Here is a 20,762-nt window from a genome sequence, read left to right as displayed (position 1 = left end):
GTCTGTGTAATCATTATTTTTAGTGACCAATATATTCCATTACATTAGGTATGCTCTATACCACTTTTAAAATTTTGGGTGAATGCTTTGTTTATGAAATGCTTTGTCACCGTTTCAGATTGTTTTCTGAATATAGATTCAAACAAGGGAAATCACTTGAGTGAAGGGATATGAACATTTAAGACTGGGCATATTGTCAGATTGCTTTGTAGAGAGTTTTACTGATTTAGATTCCAACCAGAGCTGTAGTATGTTGACTTCTGATGATGTAGGCTTCTGAGTTATAGAGCTACAGCTGTTCTTCTGGCTGACCCAATTCCCAGAAAACTGGACTATGTGATCCAGAGCTTAGTATATTTTACAGTGACCTTTTAGTGGAAAATATCAGTACATGTATCTAATTTATTACTTCAAAATCTCTTATTTTAACTTGTGAAGCAGTTATTTGGGCAATCTCAGTAGCACACAATAGACAAGCGTAGCTCTAGAAGCTTAGCTGACCATTAAATTGCACTATTATCTACTTAGTAAACATCTTATTTTGCACAGCTTTTCTGGGAAACCTTATTTGAGCTTCCAAACCGTACAACTGAGAATTATTTAGGGAACAGTGAGGTGTTTGGTTTTTTTCGGATTGAACATTTGAATATTAGGCAAAATGAACAACAAACTAAAATCTCCTTCTCTGCCGACAGTATGAGTGAGATGATTAGAGTTGGGATTATGACTAGGAAGAAATGAACTTTGCTTGTGCCGACTAGAGGTTTATCAGGCAGACCCCTCCAAATGGGAAAAAAGTGTCTCAACTTACAAATCTGAGTGGCTGCAGTAGGCCAACATTGAGAAAAAGACAGGTGTTCTTGAAAACAAAAAGCATGCCTTGCCAAATATTTCATTATTATTAATGAAAAGACATCAAAAGAAAAAATTGTAGTTTCAACTGGAAAGCCCTGTGGCTCTCAAAGGTCAGCCAGAGTAAACAAGAACTCCTATAAAAAGCCATTTACATTCCCTTCGTACAAGATTTATTTATGAGGGATCCTTCCAGGAAAGAGTCTGACTGAGACTAAAGACTGTTTGGCCAGGATGTCCTGACTGGGCAACATTCAGAACATGTGACCAGTGCGTGATCCCAGAAGCTATTCACAAGGTCTTTGCTCTGGGGTGCCTTGGCCTTTGCTTCACTTCTTCCTACCCCATGACATTTACCAAATGGATTCCCCCTATTATCTGACCACTCAAGGTGACCCTTGGAAAAACATGAGAAAAAGGAGTGTAGTGTGGGTTTTTTCTTTCCTGATGTGAGTTTCGTAGCGCTCCAGTGTAATCTTTCATTCTGGCTCTTTTTCAGTCACTCAGCAGGTCTTTACTGCAGGCAGCAACATGCCCAGTACTATTTGGGTATTTTGGTACAAACTGGCCTCATTAACTCAAGCAGAGTATGAGTGAGACCTAGGCCTATCTCGTAGACCACCTGGAAGCGGGTCTCTGAGGCCCTTTCCAACACAGACCCGGAGTTGAGATTCCTTTTCAGCCCCCTAGAGGGCGCCCAAATCATCATGTTGCCTCTGGGATTCTGTTTTCCTGGTTCAGGGGCAGCCTCCCAAACATTAATCCACATTATAAATACTAGATTTATTAACTAGGAAGGAATTCTCAGCAGTTTGATTTAGATATTTTTCAGTGTGATTCAGGATGCAAACTAATTTCTTTGATTTTAACAACCCAAGGTTTACACAATCGTTATTTTTCCATTAAAGTATGATAAAATTATATTGAATGCAGCCAAACCTTACTATTTACCATCTACTTCATCATTAAAAGGCATCTTCCCAACACAAAGTTAATATCTAAAAAAAGGCACTTTCCACCGTTATATTTCTAAGTTTGCTATTTTTACCTAGATTCCTTTAACTGGTGTTTTTTCAGTAATAGTCCCTGTTTGTAAGTGATTATCACATCTGGGGTCTTATCTTTCTGGCTGTCCAGGCTGTGGAAATGACCCATTTTTCTGCCTCTACCCTTTTTTTAATTGTAGTTCCCAACTGCCTTGTACGTCCCTCCCTGTCCCCCTCCCATGGGCTCCCACCCCCCAGCCCATGCTCAGGTTCTGGACTTCCTTAGGAATTACCAAAAGAGTCCTCGCCATTGGGTGACTGTCATTAGCTCTCACACAGGTATTGATTGGAGAGAAGCCTCTGACCCTTGCCTCTGTATCCACCAAAGCAGGAAAGAGAGATGTATAGGGAAAAGCAAGCTTCTCAGGGCCAGAGTGAGAAGGATTTTTCTATAGAGATTAGTACGACCTAGAAAACTCAATTGTTATTTGAAGACTCTGGTTAAGTATTCCCTTATGGGCTGTGAGGTGTCAAAGTTTCATTTACATCATCCCCATATCTATGGGAAAATGTGTTTGTAAACTGGCAGATGCTTTTTAACTGTTTGGTTTGCCTTGTGTGATTTTACCATAAAAGATAACATCTTATAAATTAAATAAATAAAATTATGAAATATTAAACTTTATGATAATATTCAAGGATAAACTAGTAGAACTTATGTAAGAGTACAGAGCTTTTGGAATCATGCCCTACAAGAGACCTCCAAACATGCTGTTATCCATGCCTGCCTCTAGGAAAGTCGTGTTACTGAATGCAAATAAAGGACAGGTTTCTACTAGGACCTACCCAGCTTAGTGATTAACCAAGATGCTTATTACAAAATAGCTCCTTCACTGATACCATGTTTGCTGTTGATATGTCATCAGTTAGTCACTTCAACTATATTCAGAGCATCCCAATTTTATATCCAGGAAACAGACCTTTAGCAGTCAAGTGACTTTATCAAGGAAGAACAGCATCAAGGGATGAAAGCATCCCGATGTCAGTGTTTCCATTTTGTTTTTACTTGAACCCACAGAATAATATTCATTTTACATTGGGATTTAGTACCTATGTACCATACCTGAAATTTCACAAAACAGCATTTACCCTTACGACCTATGCTATATTACAACATTTTCTAATCTGTTCTGTTTCTTTAATTTATTTCTTTTATGTGGCTCAGATCCACCAAACGGATTTCATGACCCATGATAGGTGTGACCTGCAATTTGAATAACACTGACCTAAAAGAATTTCCAGTTGTATCCCTTATTATAGTCATAAAGAAAGGGGATTAGCAACTTGATTTAGAGGACTGTAAAGTTTGCTCTCGGGTATAATGCAATCCCTTAGAAATGTTCTGGAAAATAACATCGGGTTGCAGGAATGTGAAAACACAATTTTAAAATGTATTTGTTATCTGCAAGAGCTGAATTCAAACTGAGCCCCTAATTGTATGCGTATACGTAGGTAAATCTTACAGTCAAAGCCAACTTTTGTGTTCTGGCATGGGCCTTGTTCCTAGAAGATATTCAATAAATATTTGTTGCCTAAATGAGTGACAGTAGCACCTACTGGTTTATTTGTAATTCTAGGTTTCTGTAAAAGGACATAACATGAAACAAAACTATATCTAACTGTTTCAGTGTAAGGGCTGTGTTGTGAGGGCATTCATTAAAAAGTACTTTAATTCCAGCCTGTTGTCATGGATTGATTCTAAGTTCAACTTGATAACTACATAGAAGTCCTGACCTCGGTTCATTTTTCTGGGACGGACTATCTTCATCTGAAAATGAGTGCTTTAGAATTATAATCATAAATTCTCAAATTTCTGGAAGTCAGGATTCCTCAGGGGAGCACCAGGAAATACTGATTTGTCTCCTCTATATGAAGTAGGAGTGGTTTGACTTGTTAAAAATATAACTGTTAACATATAGAAAGAGGCCTCTACTGCCATGATGACATACTTTTCTTTTATATTTGCTGCATGTTTGTAATTATATTGCCTATCAGTAAGTATTAGTGGGCAGCAAAAGTATATCTGCAAATTGGAAGATGACAACCATGGTTTGATATTAGCCACAGAGCACCTTTGTACAGTATGTTAAAGAAATGTTAGATTGGCCTAGGTAACCACCAAAACTCTTTGTAAGATGCTATTTTGTATTCAGAGATCACTCTCTTATGCCAAGTGCCATTTTTCTTTTTCAGTTGTTGCTCTTAATGTACCCCACTCTCTTCTGCAGGAATGATATCTTTGTGTTCCTGCTAAGCACACGAGCTGGAGGACTGGGTATCAATCTCACTGCTGCAGATACAGTAAGTAATGAGAGCACAACACACTGGTTTTCTGCTATAAATGTATCATTCAGTTGGCATTACCCTTTGCTAACAGTGGTCGCGCTTTGCCTGGAACTAGAACATTTTAACTTTCCTTTTGAACTTTTCTATCCATGCTGTTGGAATAAGTTTCTTACACATTCATTGTGTAAGAATGAATACCTACTGTGTGTCTGATACTATTCTAAATACTTGGAGTACATGAGTGAATAAACAAACTGAAAAAAATATCAGTCAGTTTAACCAGGTTTGTTTTGGGAGCTCTAAGTGAACAAATGGGGAAGAATTATTTTATTACTCTTATGCATTATTTCGTCATACGAAAAACTCATATTTTTGTATCCCAAACTTCAAAAGTTGGTTGGAGAGCAATGAAATTGGTGACTTTAAAAAATACATTCCATCAAATTATCCTTTCATATCCAGTCTCTTTGGAGGAATACTTTAGCAGCTGAAAGGGAGAAGAAAAGAACATTCCTTTTGAATCTCAGAACTATTCCAGTATTCCGATCTATTTAATAACAATTTCAGTAATTTTTGACATTAAAATGCATAAATGGGAAACTAATTTATAGCAGGCATGACTCTAAAAATGTCATTTTATGTGGCTGTTGTGGTACCTCTCCGTGAAATACAGAGCCTCAAAATCCCCCCCAAATAGGAGGATGCAAACTCTGGAGAGTCATGGAGAAAAGAAGTACAGGGGTGGGGGGGCTTAAACAGACTCAGCAGCACAGCTAGCACCAGATCCCATTTTCCCAGTCCCCACTCCTAGGCTATGCCACTCTTTCTCCTTAGTCACTGCTACACCACAGAACTGCCTGCTTTCAAGAAGGAAAAACAGGTTCTGTAATACCATTAAGTAGAATATCAACCATAGGACTCAGCCATACCTTGGCATCTAAACCTCCGGCCAGTTAACCAAGTGGGGAAGGGGCTCGGGGGCGAAGGACCACCGGGACATAGCTGGGTAGATGCTGTATCTTACATGCCCATCATCCGCCTCGGTCATCTTAAGAAAAGGCTGTCACTGGTGTTCTTGTGGGTTCTCTGATGTAGTGGCTCACTTGGTACCTCATTAGATAGCAGAACCTTGGCTTTTTCTTTACCTCTTGTTTCTCTGTAAGCATTTCCTACAGTCCCAACTGAGTCATACTCCCCGTGTGAGTACAAGATTCATCTCGTTCTCCTAGCTGATCTTTTGGACTCTAGTCTCAGCCCCCAGCCCCGTACCTACTGTTACTTTGTTTATACTCTTCTTTACTAACCATGCCACTCCCTTGCTTAAAACTCTTCGGGGAGTCTCCATCATCTACAAGATAACATATAAGCTCTTTTACAAGGCATGTGGCCTTTATCTCCCTTTCCAGCCTAATTGCCAGACTGCTTCCCCTTCTAAAATTCATGTTCCAGAAAATAATGACTGACTTACAGTTTTCCTCAACACACTATCCTGTATCACACTGTTGCATAAACTCTTCCCTCGGCACAGATCATTCTCTTAGGGGCCTCTTCTTCCACCAGATAAATTTCAAAACCCTATTCATGATTAGGGCTTACTGTGTTCTATGGGTTGGTAGAGCTTCTCTGTCTGATAAGGTGACAGTTGAGCCAAGATCTGAAGAAAGTAAGGAAGCAAGCCAAGCATGTATCTGGCAGAAAGAAGAGCATTCCAGGCAGAGGAGATAAGTTCAAAGCCCTGAGGAGGGAACATGCTTGGCATAATCAAGAACAGCAAGGAGCCCTGTGTGGGTGGAGCACAGTGAATGAGGGGGGCAGAGTGATGTGAGATGAGTGTAGAATCAGATCACGGAGGGCTGCGCAGCCCATGGAAAGGGTTTTGAGATGGGAGACACACGGGAAGGATCTGAACAGATGACTAACATGATTTGGCTTGGGTTTTAAACATGTCCCTCTGGCTTGGAATAGGGAGTGGGGGTGGAGAGAACTACAGGGAGAAGGGTAGAACAGGAAGTTCAGTTAGTAGTTAGACATGGACAAGGATTGAAGCAGTAGAGGTAGTGACAAATAATTGGCATCTGCATGTATTTTGAAGGCATGGCCGATAAATGGGGTTTGTTGCTAGATTGAATGTGCGACATGCAGAAGATGTGACCGAGAACTCCAAGATGTTTGACCGGAGCAGCTGGGATGATGGAGATACCAATTACTGATTAAGGGGAAGGTTGGAGCCGGGAGTACGGGTTTGATTGGACAAATCAAAAGTTTGTGTTGGTTTAAAGTTCAAGATTCCTGGTAGATGTTCAGTGGCAGTGTCAGCCAGGCAACAGGATCTGGAGTTCAGGGGAAAGATTGGGGCCGAAGATGTGTTTTTGGAATCTTCAGGTCATAGATGATACTTAAGGCCATGAAACTGGATGAGGTCACCTGGGGAGGTGCAGCAGAAGTTCATTTGATTAAAATGAATTTTCCTTCTCAGCCTGCCTTTCTCAGGTTTGGTCTACGGTTTCTTAAAGAATAGTTCCCTTAGCTGTTCATTTGAATGGTCAAAAAAATAAGCAGATTTGAGGGGGGAGATGTGCATCATGCTTCCAGTGTTCACATAGTTTGCCTGGTGGGGGTAAGGAGCTCCTGCCAGCCACAAAGAACCAAAATAGGCCCTTAACCCATAGCAAGAGGAATACAAATAGGAATTCCCTTTTTATGCTGGGGGCTAAAGAGAGGCTCTGAATATTCTGAGTTCCCAATTCCAAAATAATTTACATTTAGTTTTGAGGGGAGGGCTTGGGGACTCACTTGTAAATTAAAACCTTATGGAATACTCCTCAGAAAAATGAGACCACAGATTGAAATCAACTCCTAGGTTATGCTTTTTGTGAAGTCGGGTTGTGCTTTCTGTGTGTGTTACTAGAGAAACAATAGGCTTAACTGCTTGCTTGGCATTTTTCCTTTGTCCTGAGATTTATTTAGCTTTGGAAGATTCCCAGAGCCATTTATGGACAAGGAAGAGGTTAGTCAGCCTAATATGTCAGGAAAAAACTCAATGTCTTATGATTGAGAATGCATATATAAACATGTATTTGTAAACAGTGGGACTCTGGCACACTCTTTTAGTAAAAACATGGTTTTGCATGTAATTAGTGGCAGCTGCCTCTTACTATCCATGTTGTTCTTTGTGTATTCTTCCTGAAGTAGGGATCTCTTTGCTGTTTTAAATGTTTACATGTAGAGAATGAGGAGCTTTTGTCCCTTGGCAGCAATGTGAAAAGTCCTATGTCCTGTGAGACAACGTGGGACAGCTTTCAGCCCTCCCAAGAGACTGAACTTCCACCCATTCTCTTGGGGTGGGGGAGAGGGGAGGAGATTTCCACCCTCCAAGTGCTGGGCCAACTTTTCCAGTGTTGCTCTTAAAATTTTCCTGTTTTCCATTTCAGTCCATCATCCCCTGAAACTACTTCTCATCGACCTACATATAGTCAGGTGCCTTCACCCCATCTCAACTCTTACCTCTTCCTCATCATTCCTGTCCAACTTGGTGTTTACAACTTCATGAAGGTGCTGACTATTAATATATTTCCCCTTAGTCATTGCTAGGCCACGCTTTGTAGATTGACTTGCTTTAATCTTTCCTAGTTAAGTCAGTTGATCTAATCCTTTCATTATTGTTTGTTTTTCTCTAAGAGTGTCTCATTGAGTTCCATAAACCTGATTACCAAATACAGGTGTCATTTCTATCCTCCTGTGATGGGCATTGTCTCCCCAATTCCCCACCCCAAGTTTATGTGATGGTTGATTCTGTGTTTATATTGTCAAATTAGGTAATAACCATACATGTAGCTTCGTTTTTAGTTCTCTCTGTTTTGTTATCGTTTTAATTTATTTGCTCATACTTCATGTTCATTTTCCCTGGGTAAGTATTTTTCTAAATTTTATTCTCTCTTCCAAATTTCCCACTTCTTTTTAATTCATGATAAATAGCAACTAAATTTGGGGGGTTTTCGAAGTTAAATTTGCAAACCTATCTCCTTAGGTTTTAATCATACTGTTTGTGAGCTCAAAAAAACCCAAGTTGAATCAGGTTTAGTTGTCACTGAGACTTGCAGGAAAAATGTAAATGTTAAGGAAGCACCTATGAAATGATTCATAATATAGAACTCCCCATTATGAATTCATGCTGAACCATTGCCTCAGGCTTGGACAACTAAAGGTACTTACTATATTTGGGGTGTGACGTCAACTCTCATTTTCCACAAACGAGTATGTAGTCATTTAAGGTATGTTGGGCAAATAATGTTTCCCCCAGTCCAATTGGTGGTCTCCTTTTCATTAACACTGCCTTCTCTTCGTTTCTTCTCCTTGAAAGTTGAAACTGGATTTCCTAGAATTTTGTATATCTCGTTGAAGTCCCAGAATGTCCTGTGGTTAGGTTTGCTGTGCTCCTTTCCAAGCCACAGGCATTGTGGACTTCCATAGCCTAGGTTGTGGACACTGTGGATTAACAGACGGTTTCACAATGATCTTGTTCCTTGACAAGCAGTTTAAAATTTTCTCCCCCAAAATTCTAACCTGTACTAAAAATTGAGGGTTTATACCTCATATAAAAGCAAGACAAAAAAGCACCAGTGGGGATTCTTACTAGTAAAGGCAAGAGCGTTGAAAATGGCTGATGCCTTCTGTTCATCTTCACCAAAAGTCTGAATTCTCCAGAGAATGGCAGAAGAATTGCCTCTGTTTTTAGATGAGAAAACCAATAAATTACTTAGGAATAGTATTAAGCAATGGGAAAAGCATCAGAGGGAGAGAGTTTCAAGAGAGACAAATCACTCTCCAGGTTACGTTTTTACGCTCTGTCTAGTTTTGATCAATCTCCTTAGAGATTCTAATATCAATTGACTAGTGTCTATAGAATTCTACTTTGTACTGATGGATGGTGTCTGTCTTCAAATAAGACTGGACAGAAAGATATTTTTAATAAAAATAATTGGACACCCATAGATAATAGTAATTAAGTGGGAACTTGGACCAGGGTAGGCAATGAAAGGAATTGTTAATAGTGTAGCTTGTGGGAGGAGACTGTTAGAATTGTGAGTTCTGGCCAGTCTCTTCCTACTTTATAGGATGAAGGAAATACATAGGATTTTTTGTGAAAATGTCATGAGTTATATATGCATCCTAGTGCCAGACATATTGTAAGTGCTCAACAGATTTTAGTTATTATTTCTACTAGGAATTCATAAGGAATAGGAAAAGGAGACATTGTTATAAGCAAGAGAAATCAGGGAGGCCTTCCTGAAAATGGTGAAGCTTGAACCAGATCTTAAAAGACCAGTAGAGAAGAGTTGAAGGGTTATAGGTCAGAAAAACAGCTTTAGCAAAAAGTGGTGCAAACAAATGTAATACAAATGAGGAACACTGAAGAGACCTGTCTGACAAAAGGGAAAGGGTGCGTTTACGTTAGGAAAGAATAGAAATGAAGTTGGCTCAGTATAGCAGAGCCGATCATTGAGGGAAGTTTGGGCTTGGTGTGTTAACAGCATAACTGGCAGAGAGGGAATGGTCTGCAGTTGTACTTAGTGTAGACTGAAGAAGAAGGAGACGGAGAGCTCGGAAGCACGCTGGTGTGACAGCATTAGTGAGGCAGATGTAGGTGGCAAGGACCTAGCCCAGGATCGGGACAGTGGGACAGTAGAAAGGATAGATTCGTTTCTGGAGAAACAAACTGGTTTTGGTGACGTGGTTAAATATAGAGGAGGATGCATGAGAGATGAGGGCCATTTTGAAGTGGCTTTCTTGTAGGAGGTCCACTGGGTTGGATAGTAGCCTCAGGGCTGACAACCCAGGAGTCTGTTGGTTTTAGGATGGGGTGGAGGAAGAGGCAGTACACTTTGTTGTTGTTTGTGTTTGTTGTTTAGCAAACTGAAAGTAGCTTCCAGGGAACCTTTAAAGGTTTCTTTCCTGGAATTCAAGGGGTAGGGAAAGACCCTGTTGACGGGAGCGTGACAATGCCAGGAACGTCATACCTGTCTCTTACCCGCGTCAGCTTAGTGTTAAGGAGAAGCTTTTACATTCCTCACATCCATGGCCCACCACTTACTTACGTTGCGTAGTCTTGACTAAATTCTCTCATGCCTGTGTGCTTTTGTTTCCCTATCTATAAAATGGGGTCTTAATAGTACCTAAATCGTAGTGATTATGGAATTTAAATGAGTTAATACACATAAAGCGCCTATAACAATGACTGGCAAATAGTAAGCACTAAGTGTTAACTAATTATTATTACCACTCTCTCTTTTTTATGAAAATCCTGATAAAAGCCCAGAGTATATCCCTTTATCCAGGGCAGGTGAAACAGTGGCTTGGTTTTATAAGTGAATATCTGCTCATTTTAATATCATAGAAAAAAATCTGGCACCAAACTCTTGCAAAGAGATGAGTGGCTGAGTTGCTGTCAGAATTCCTGGTCTTGCCCTGAGAGTGCTCAGGCCTTGCTGTGTTCTTGTCCTGCCTACGCAGGTGATTTTTTATGACAGCGACTGGAACCCCACGGTGGACCAGCAGGCCATGGACAGGGCGCACCGCTTGGGGCAGACAAAGCAGGTGACTGTGTACCGGCTCATCTGTAAGGGCACCATTGAGGAACGCATTCTGCAGAGAGCCAAGGAGAAGAGCGAGGTAAGCGCGAGGCAAAGGAAGCACTGTCCTGGTGGAGGAAACGGGAAGTCCAGCCATATCCACTAGACGAAGACGCTCTTGCCTTTCGTCAGTCACGAAGGGGCTTAATTTCTCCTGGATAGAAAATAAAATCAGCTCCTGGATAGCAGTCATCTCTCCTGCCCTGGCCATTTCTCACTCCTTTTCTACCAGAATGCTGTTGACAGCCTAGATCCGGCTGTTGGTTATGTGGAGATGACACCATTGCCCTCATGTACGACATACTCTCACATGCAGAGAAGAAGAAAGAACACTGGAGCGCTCACCCTAGTACTCTAGATTTGATCAGCCTTTAAGTTGTATGCCAAATTGGCTAGTTTCCAAAGAAATGTATTTGGAATTTTTTTTCATCTTGCGTTAATGTTATTGGACCTTCTAGCTATCAGGTAGCAGTCCCGAGCAAAGTTCTCATTGTCCTTTCTGTTGGAAATGGAATAAATTCTCTGGATGAGCCAGTTGGATGAATGAAAAAGAAATAGGGGACCCAGGGGTTCACCGGAGGAGCAGACTGAGAAACATGTTTCTTCCTGGATATTTGCCCATACGGGGATGGATGCCTGGTTATGATGTTTTCATCTGCTTTTGTATAGATTCAGCGGATGGTAATTTCTGGTGGGAACTTCAAACCAGATACCCTGAAACCCAAAGAGGTAGTTAGTCTGCTTCTAGATGATGAAGAATTGGAGAAGAAACGTACGTACTCTAACCTCTTATTAATGCTCTCTCCTCCCTACAAAAGATGTTTTTCTGGCCCCGCACATCTGAAAATGGAAGAGGTTTTTGGCTGTGTGCCAAGGGTAGACAGAGCCAAAGGCTATTTGGGGAGAAACATTTTTGTGTTAATATTTTATATTAAAACACAAACACAACTTATGGAATAGAAGGTAAAATGCACATATATTTTTAAAGTAATATGACTTCAAATAAATTTGTACCAAGAAAGCTAGATCCCTAGACTCTGGCAGTCATAAATTTACTGAATTCTACCCAAGGAAATGTTTTTATGGAGCTGCAAGAGCACATTGCTGTAAAATACAAACCCTTCTCCCATGTGTTTCTGGCTTTTGAGAACCATGGGTGTCTGACTCACCATGTGAGCCTCTGAGGGCTTCCACAGCGCCACATCAGAAAAGAGGATGAAGCTCCTTTCTTAGGGTACTCGCATTTGCCACCGCCTTCTGAAAACCTTTTGGGGCTCTACAGCCACACTTGGTCTGTGCAATGAGAGATATCAAAAGACTGAAAAGAAAAGGAAAAAAACAAAGGCAAGGAAAGACCCATGGTAATTACACAGTCATGGTTTAAACCCCAAAACTATTAAGAATCCAAGAACTCTGTTCCTTCTCCAAGTTAGAAAACCACCTGTTGTCTGCCTAGGGCAGATAAAAATCATACTTTGGAACATAAATATCAAACGAGGTGACCACTTTAATTTTAAAGAAGAGGATTATGATTGCACAGATACTTCATCCGATTTTTTTTTCTTGATAGTAAGACTGCGGCAGGAAGAGAAACGGCAGCAGGAAGAAACCAACCGAGTCAAAGAGCGCAAGCGCAAGAGGGAAAAGTATGCAGAGAAGGTACCTCAAACTTGGGGTGGCTGACAAGGACTGGCGGGGGCAGGGAGGTGCTTACAGAAAAGGCTTCGCAGTACATGGCTTGTTGTCTTGGTTACTGGTTGGTAATCCAGCTCCAGCTGTGTGTGATAAGCAGCAGTTCTGTGCTTCTGGACGTTTGATCAGGTGAAACAAAGCCTTGGGAGACCTGTACTCCCTACACAGACCCACCCTGTCTGTGGTCACATGATTATGAAAACCATTTGTCGGGATGTTATAAATCATAAGGCTAAATATGGGTAAAATGGATGTGTTTACATTATTAGATTCCATAGAATCTTAGAAAGGGCAGGAGGTCATTAGATCCAATCTTTCTACCATGATTCTGCTAGTGTACCATTCAGTGTCGTCCACCATTGGAAAAAGAAATCGCTGGCCAGTCTGTACATCTCTCTTTCTCCAATTCATGACAAGGATTTGAGCTATTTTTTGTCTCCCTTCTGACATTTCCTGCTTGAGCCCACTAGGCTGGCTGCAAAGTGGGATGTAATTCCCCAACATTTCTTCCTGTCTTGCTGTTTCTACTAAAATACTGTGTCAGTAATCCTTACCCCTGGTCAGAAGTAAGGCCTTCAGGACTTGGTCTTATTTCAGGAGTCAACCCGTTAGTTCTAATTTCCCAGACTTATTATATGTCCCAGGACTGTTGTTTTGGAACCAATTTACTACCTTCCAGAAAGTGCTTCCTAATTTTTCCTGGTGGATTTACCTTTGGATTGTGCTACCCTGTCCCTCCCAGCCCTGGTTTGGCCCCTGCTCTTGAACAAATTAGTCACCTGTGCTTCTGGCATCTCTGTATGTCCCTTCTGCTAAGCAGAACACTTTCTGAAGGACGCCCCTGATGCTCACTGTAGTTAAAAAGCTGAAAAATGCCCGGAATGAAGGATCATGTTCCTCCTAGCCTGGGCTGCCATCAGTACCCAGCATCTCAGGGTCAAATCTCTAACCCGTTACTTACTACGATTTAGATTACAATAGCTTTAACATTTAGAAGAAAAGGTGGTTTTCTCATACAGGACATTGTAGGGTTTACTAAGTTCACATCAGACGTCATCCCTACTCTGAGCATAAAAGTTGCAGATAAATACCCAGTGATAATGTAAAATACACAAAGACATATCATATCAACCCTAATGTAGATGTAGAAACAAATAAATTAGGTACAGTGGGTGGATGTGTTTCCCAGAATTTTGCAGGTACATTCTGTGATTCCAGGTTCCTAATCTTGACAAACCTGACTGAACTTGGTTCTAGAAACTGCTTAGTGTAGCTCAGTCACTCAACCCATAAACATTTACATGTAAATTGAGGAAATGATGACAAAAAATGACAAAAACCCATCATTATTCCTTGCGTATGATGAGAACATTGTTTCTCATGTATATTTAAAAAGAAGGCAGAGTAAAAACAGATGTACAGAAAATGTGCTACAGGCATCGGCCCTCCCTCTTGTGGGACCGCATCCGTTCAGCCCTGCTACGTGCTGCCGCTGGGACATGCCAGAAGCTGGCTGTCCACGTGAGGAGGAGGCCTGGTGCAGCTTCGGCTCGGTGTGGCTGGCCTGCCTTTCAGTTCGGTATTATTGGGGTAGAATATACATGCACTCTTAAGACATCCCTTTCCTCCTTCCTCCTTCCTTAGGAGTTTTTTTTTTCCTTAAAAATTCACTAATTGAAAAAAGTGAAACCTAGAAGTTTACAGTCAAATTTCTGTCATCACTTTCTTCTCCACCCCCACTCTTCTTTTGGTGCCTATCCTCATGCTTTGTCTGTATTTCTTGATTTGTGTGTTCCCAGAAGAAAAAGGAAGACGAATTGGATGGGAAAAGGAGAAAGGAGGGCGTGAACTTGGTGATTCCATTTGTTCCCTCGGCTGATAACTCCAACCTCTCTGCTGATGGGGACGACTCCTTCATTAGCGTGGACTCGGCCATGCCCAGCCCTTTCAGTGAGGTGAGGCTCCTTTTAGATGCCTTCATCGCAGCAATGGGACTGCCCTGACCGGTAGCCATTGTTTCTCCTGGAGTCCCCCTGCCTTGTAGAAGGGGGTTGCACGTGGAATCCATAAGGAAAACAAATGAGGACAGGCTGGCTTCTCTAGAGCCAAAGCAGGGGGTCTCACCCTCAGGAGGGAAGCAATGGCGAGACCTGAGGAGCCGCCCTCACACTGGGCACAGGGCCACGGGCTGTGGGTACAAGCAGTGGTGGTTTCTACCCTCCCTCTAGATCTCCATCAGCAGTGAGCTGCACACGGGCTCCATTCCCCCCGATGAGAGCAGCAATGACATGCTGGTCATCGTGGATGACCCGGCCTCTTCAGCCCCTCAGTCTCGAGCCACCAACTCGCCCGCTTCCATAACGGGATCTGTCTCGGACACCGTGAACGGTACGTGCTGCTGCTGCCCGTACACCTTGGGCCTGGTCCCCTGCGTCAGAAGAGGCGTTGGTTTGGCGGTGGATGAGATCCTGGTTTGTTCTAGCATAATGGCATTTGTGTTTCCTTTAAAGAAGAGTGGAGTGGAACAAAAATAATTTGTAGGCTGTCTTTCATTAGCCCTGTTAAGTGAAAGGGAAGCTGTAGGGAAAGCACAGTAAGAACTTTACAAAGATTTCAAACTTCTTTGTTTTTTAGTCACCTGGTCTTTCATATTTCACCTTATTTTTGCTAGTTTTTAATTAAAATTAGCTTTTCTGGGCCTTCCCTCACTTGGTTCTGTGGGGCCCGTGGGGCTGCTATGCCTCAAGGCACTCGAGGTTAAGAACGGGAGTAAAGGTTGACTCTCGGAGGCAGGTGCACACTGGAGTTTACAGGTGGGCCTCAGGTAGCCAGTCCCTGGGGTTCATTAGTAATGATCTCGTTTAGAGAAGAAATTCAGGAGTAATGGAATCACTCTTCTAGAAAGAAAACAGCTTGAGGAGTCGGGTTATTCTGTTTAGATTTGTGACTACCTTGGTATGACTCTGTGGCCCAGCCATTAAAGGGGAATTTAGACCTCCCTGCAAGCCCTGAAACAAACACCCTTCAAGCCAGCCTACTCTGTCAGGGGAAGATTCTGTTAGCATGAAGAGATTGATTTTTTTTTCCCCCCTCTTGGCCCGCTTATTCCCACAGGAATTTCCATTCAGGAAATGCCAACCGCAGGACGTGGTCACTCAGCCCGAAGCCGAGGCCGCCCCAAAGGTTCAGGAAGCACAGCCAAAGGAGCAGGGAAAGGCCGGAGCCGGAAGTCCACCGCAGGCAGTGCTGCCGCAATGGCAGGGGCCAAAGCAGGAGCTGCCGCAGCCTCCGCAGCCGCCTATGCTGCATACGGGTACAACGTGTCTAAAGGTACAAGGCCCCATGGGGCCGCAGGCTCCATTCTGGTCAGGGAGAGTCCACTGAGTGTTCTGCTGGGTAGACCAGGTAGGACACGCCCAGCCCAGGAAGCTCCTTCCCAGAGCCCATGTTGGGTTCTGCTTCTGCATTGAGCGGTCCTGACCTCCCTTTGTCCTTGTGACTTAGTACAGAGCCACCTTCAAGGTGGAAATAGCTGTGGAAAGAGAGAGCTGAATTTCTGGACTATACTACTTTCAACAGTCAGAATTTTTCCTGCTTTGAGAACTGATTTTTCCCTAAGATCCATATTTCAGTAATTACATTTCCCGAGACCTATTTTTCAGTAGTCTCGGCTAGCATAGTTAACATTTACCCAGTTATGTGATCCATCACCTTAGATATTAAGCACCTGCTGTGTACATAAAACATGGACCCTGCTCTTAAGTGTGTAATAGAAGTAAAAAGGGGAAGCTCTATGTGTAGTATGTTTAACAGCGAGACAAGGCAATATATGTGTATTGAGTGAAAAAAGAGGGAGTGAGATTTTCCTTGTGGCTGTAGATCAGAAAAAGGAGTAACTATGGACCTGATGATCAAGTGCCCAGAATGTCACTCAGAAAGGAGGCTAACAAATGATTTGTACTGGCAACACAATTGGCAGTGACCAAGGCCTATTGGGGTCACCACGCAGGTTAGTCAGGCTGTGCTAATGAACAGCAGTGGAAGCCAAGTTTGGAAAGACATGGCAAGACTTGATGGGCAAGAGCTTGTCAGGTGTATGACAAGGGGCTCTGGTAAGTTTGAGAAGGGAGTGGCTGTTGTGACCCTGACAGGTGGACGATAGTTGTAGCAATGGAATATAGGACATCCAAGAGGGGTAGAAGGGACGCACCAGTTTACAGACCTCTCTCCCCATTCAAAACATGGGCTCAGTATTTAACTCATAGGATTAGTGTAGCAAGTAAGGGTATTATTGAATAGAGAGTGCTCAGTAAGTATTAGTTCACCTCCCCTTTCTGCTACTGTAGCAATCTCAACTTTCATTTGTTTGTTCATTCAACAAACGTGAAGAATAATAGCCTAGGCCAGTGTTTTTGAACCCTCATCACATCTTTGGAAAACAGCAACATTGCCAGTAGTTAGGGCTTCCATGGCAGGGTCTCACCCACAAATAGGCAGAGCATGGGCATCATCGGGCTTTCTCCTGGAGACCTGGCCTGAAAGGGGGCAGGAGGGGCAAAGGAGGCAGTGGGGTAGAGTGCCACAAGAAAAATCAGCAGTGCTGGATAACTGGGTACGGGAAACAAGGAGAACTGCTTCAGAGACTACCTGCAGTTCCACTGTGGCTGAAAACAGACAGGTGTCTGCCCACCAAGCACCGAAAATTCTGTTTAGGAAAGTAAAACCAGTACACAAGAAACAATTGAATCATCATATGAGACAATATGTTGTCAGCTATAAGTGGATTTGGCTCATACAAGGAAAAAAGAGTTCACTGTTGCCCAGGAAGCCATCACTAAAGATGGGAAATTTGAACTGGGTCCTTGAAGTGGCAAGGCTTAGAGAACGGGTGGCCACATCTGGCGCCAGGAGAACCGCATGAGTATAGACGCAGATAGATTGGGCAGCCTTGTGCCCTCTGGCCAGACGAGTAAAGGACATAATCTAAAATTAAGAAGCAGCTAAGCACAAATGGTGTAGAAAGAAGGAATGTGGAAGAAAATACATTAGTGCCTAGTAAATTACAGCTCATCCCTCACCCTCAGCTTCCCCACATGTAACGTGCTCTGTCCTCGAGCACCCAGGTGACGTCTTACTCCTGTAGATAACATAACGTGAAGAGGGCTGTGTAGGTGTCAGATTTCTCTTAAAAATACATCCTTCTTACTGAATGGACAGTTGACAGGAGTAAGCAAATGTGCTCAGAAGGGGTTGCGGGAAGGTTCCCCACGACCTCACCTCCAGCGCAGACTCCAGTAACCAAGGTCAGGTTCCGGCAGCTCAGCACGACTGCTGCTTACTTTCCTCTTGTCTCTTTCTCCACCCCCGCAGGAATATCTGCCAGCAGTCCTCTGCAGACGTCCCTTGTTCGGCCTGCTGGCCTTGCTGACTTTGGACCTTCAAGCGCCTCGTCTCCCTTGAGTTCCCCTTTGAGCAAAGGAAATAATGTTCCTGGGACTCCCAAGAGCCTCCACTTGACCAGCAGCCTAGCCCCAGACTCCCTGGTCCGGAAACAGGGCAAAGGCACCCACCCCTCTGGAGGACGGTAACCGCCTGGGCCCTCCGGCTTCCTTCACCCAAACTGGGGGCCAGCACCCTAGCCTGCAGGTGGTCTTTGTGTGGCTTGCCCAGTGCAGTATCTTATGTACCAGGTCAGAGGGCAGAGATGACCAGTTGCAGCAAAGGAAGGACAGGCAGGTGTTAGTGTGAGCACTTTCATCACCTGTGTCTTGAGTCGTGCTCTGGGGTTGCGTGTGGGAAGGAGGCCCGAGAATAGGGATGAGCCCCGCAGCATCTCAGATGAATTTGATAGCTGCGTCTTACAGCTCGTGCTCCCGGGGAAGGGCCTGGCGTAGACCGCAGGTAGACGCTCAGGCACACTCCACCCCCCTTCCGCTCTCCAGCTCTGCCGTGTCCCTTGCAAAGGCTCCACAGTGCTGTGAATAGCCTTCCACATGGAGCCTTCCCTTAGGGCTGAGATTTCCTAGAGGGCTCAGAAAGGAGGAAATCATGTACCTGGTACCCTCAGTCTTTGGGCAGCTCCCCAGGTCTCCAAACCCCATTTGTCAGTGTCACCGTTGAAGAAAGCAGTGAGTGCAAAAAAAGGTCGTGGCTTTGGGGGTGACAGAAGGCTGGAGGAAGCATGCCTGGAGACCGTGTTTTCCCAGCATTTCCTCCCCTGTCCTGCATGGTTCACACCGGAGAACCTTCAGGTCCCACCAGCAACAGTAGCAGCAGTTCCCACCTTGGGACTCCTAGAAGCCAGTAAGAGACCAGGAGCCACCTCAATCAGCAGGACGTCCTCACTGCCCTCTTACAGACTCCCCTTGCCCTTCCTGAATGCACAGTCTCCCCACCCTCGCCCTTCAGCCCCCTGCTTGGCTGTATGCACTGTCTGTATTGCACTGAGAAAGGAAGGGACAGCAGGAGTGAGGAGAGGATGGAAAGAGGGCAAGCTCAGCACCGACCCTCCCAGCCCCACCAGCCTGAGCTTGCTTCCCTCCAAGAGAGGCAAAGGGGTGGTGTTTGCATGGGAGGTGTTTCTGCCTGTCCCCCAGCCTGATGTCCTTGGTGGAGCAGGTGCTTCCGGGCGGGCCAGCCTCTAATTTGCACACCTGAAAATCGCGGAATTGAGTTTAGATAGATTGATTTTTAAAACTTTTTTGGGGAGTAGGAGTGGTAGGGGAATCATTTAATTTAAATCATTAAGATTCCCCTGCCCAAACTCAGACTCCTTTGTACAGATGCTGTTTAGAGGGAAGCAGAAAAATGCCAAGCCTTTTTTCTCTTTGAATGTGCTATTTTTATAACTGAACTTGTACATATGTATAAAGAGAGACACATCTTTCTTTTACTAACTGGAGAAAAAAATCTTAAATAAAATGGAGTGAGATAATTTTATGTAAATTGGAGTGCCTGTGGTCTTTGCAGCTGCCTCTCCTTGGGGGTGTACAGGGCTCTTGGTGGGATGTGTGGTCAGAGAGGACAGGTGGTCCGTGGGAGGAGCACGTTTCTATGGGTTTCCTTAGTGGCGTCCTTGACTGAGGTGAGAAATTTGCCTCCATCCGTCAGCGAGGAGGCTTTACCACGTGCCTTATGCAAGGCCGAGGCCTCAGTCTGGGCTTGTTACGTACGATTCAGGACCTAAACGCCAGGACTTCGGTGTGGGCAGCTTGGCCTGTTTCACCATCAGGCAGTTACACTGTAGTAATACTGACGGGTTCATGTTCCACACAAGGGAGAGACGATCCTGGTCGTGTGCAATATGTAAAATCGCCAACCAGTCGGAATTTCATGGTCCCGGTTTCTAAAACTGATATGTGAACAAATGCATATATAAACCCCAGGAGCAGCCCGTTTGCAGTTCCAGTACACTCAGGATCATTCCAGCCAGCGGAAATACTGTAAGTCCTCACTCAACGTCATCAATAGATTCCTGGAAAGTGCAACGTTAAGCGAAATGAATATAGGAAACCAATTTTACCGTATGCTAATCGATATAAACGACTTAAGTTCCTACAGCATACTTCTGCTCACAAAAACATCACCAAACTTCTAGAGACCCAGAATCCTTCTCATAGTAAACATTGAAATAAATATAAGCTACATATACATTTAATAAAGATTAATACAAACCAGTAAAATTATTTTCGCTTTCCAGTTCAGGGTCTTGGGTGGCTGGAGCCCTGTCCCAGTATTTCAGGACACAAGCAGGGGACCCGAGCCTGGACAGGACTCCCTTCCATCGCAGGGGCACACACACTCAGGCTGGGACAGTGTAGATATGCCAGTCCAGCTGTTGTACACATCTTTGGGATGTGGGAGGAAACCAGAGAACCCAGAGGAAACCTTCACAGACATGGAGACACCGTGCAATCCACACACGGGTCCTGGCTGGGAATCAGGTTGTTTTCCTCATCAACCTTATAATGAAACGATGTTATTTGAGGACCTGTTACTAACAAACCGAAAGGAACTTGCTGTTCTCAAAATGAGCTGCACTTGTAAGAAACGTGAGAGAAAACGGAGATACGTTACTAGGGATTCCAGAGACATCCAGGTTTGGAAACTTAGCTCTCTGGTCAGTTAAAAAGAGTGAGTGCCCAGCCTAGACTAGCAGTTGGTGTTCCTCTGATTGAGCTACGACACTGATATGCTCTGGCGTCACCTTTGAACAGAGCTCGTGCCGTTCCCTGGCAGGGTGGCTTCCCGAGCCTTG

At 43.7% G+C, this 20,762-nt stretch overlaps 1 protein-coding gene across 2 annotated transcripts in view; it reads left to right on the top strand.

Moving 5' to 3' along the window:
• INO80 (INO80 complex ATPase subunit) overlaps window positions 1-19,447 on the top strand; it is a 108,536-nt gene extending 89,089 nt beyond the window's left edge. For both annotated transcript variants that reach the window (XM_081048215.1, XM_081048214.1), the window contains exons 29-36: window positions 4,127-4,199; window positions 10,695-10,853; window positions 11,483-11,585; window positions 12,384-12,472; window positions 14,305-14,460; window positions 14,734-14,893; window positions 15,620-15,835; window positions 17,876-19,447. In XM_081048215.1, coding sequence (XP_080904341.1) covers window positions 4,127-4,199; window positions 10,695-10,853; window positions 11,483-11,585; window positions 12,384-12,472; window positions 14,305-14,460; window positions 14,734-14,893; window positions 15,620-15,835; window positions 17,876-18,093 — 1,174 coding nt within the window. In that variant the 3' untranslated portion in view covers window positions 18,094-19,447. The remainder of the gene's footprint in view (window positions 1-4,126; window positions 4,200-10,694; window positions 10,854-11,482; window positions 11,586-12,383; window positions 12,473-14,304; window positions 14,461-14,733; window positions 14,894-15,619; window positions 15,836-17,875) is intronic.
• The last annotated feature ends 1,315 nt before the right edge of the window (window positions 19,448-20,762 follow it).

The sequence above is a fragment of the Rhinolophus hipposideros genome, assembly GCF_964194185.1.
Source record: "Rhinolophus hipposideros genome assembly, chromosome: 5".
NCBI classification, from domain to species: Eukaryota; Metazoa; Chordata; class Mammalia; order Chiroptera; family Rhinolophidae; genus Rhinolophus; species Rhinolophus hipposideros.
Note: the sequence above shows the minus strand (reverse complement) of the source record. Positions and strands in the feature narration are given on the sequence as shown.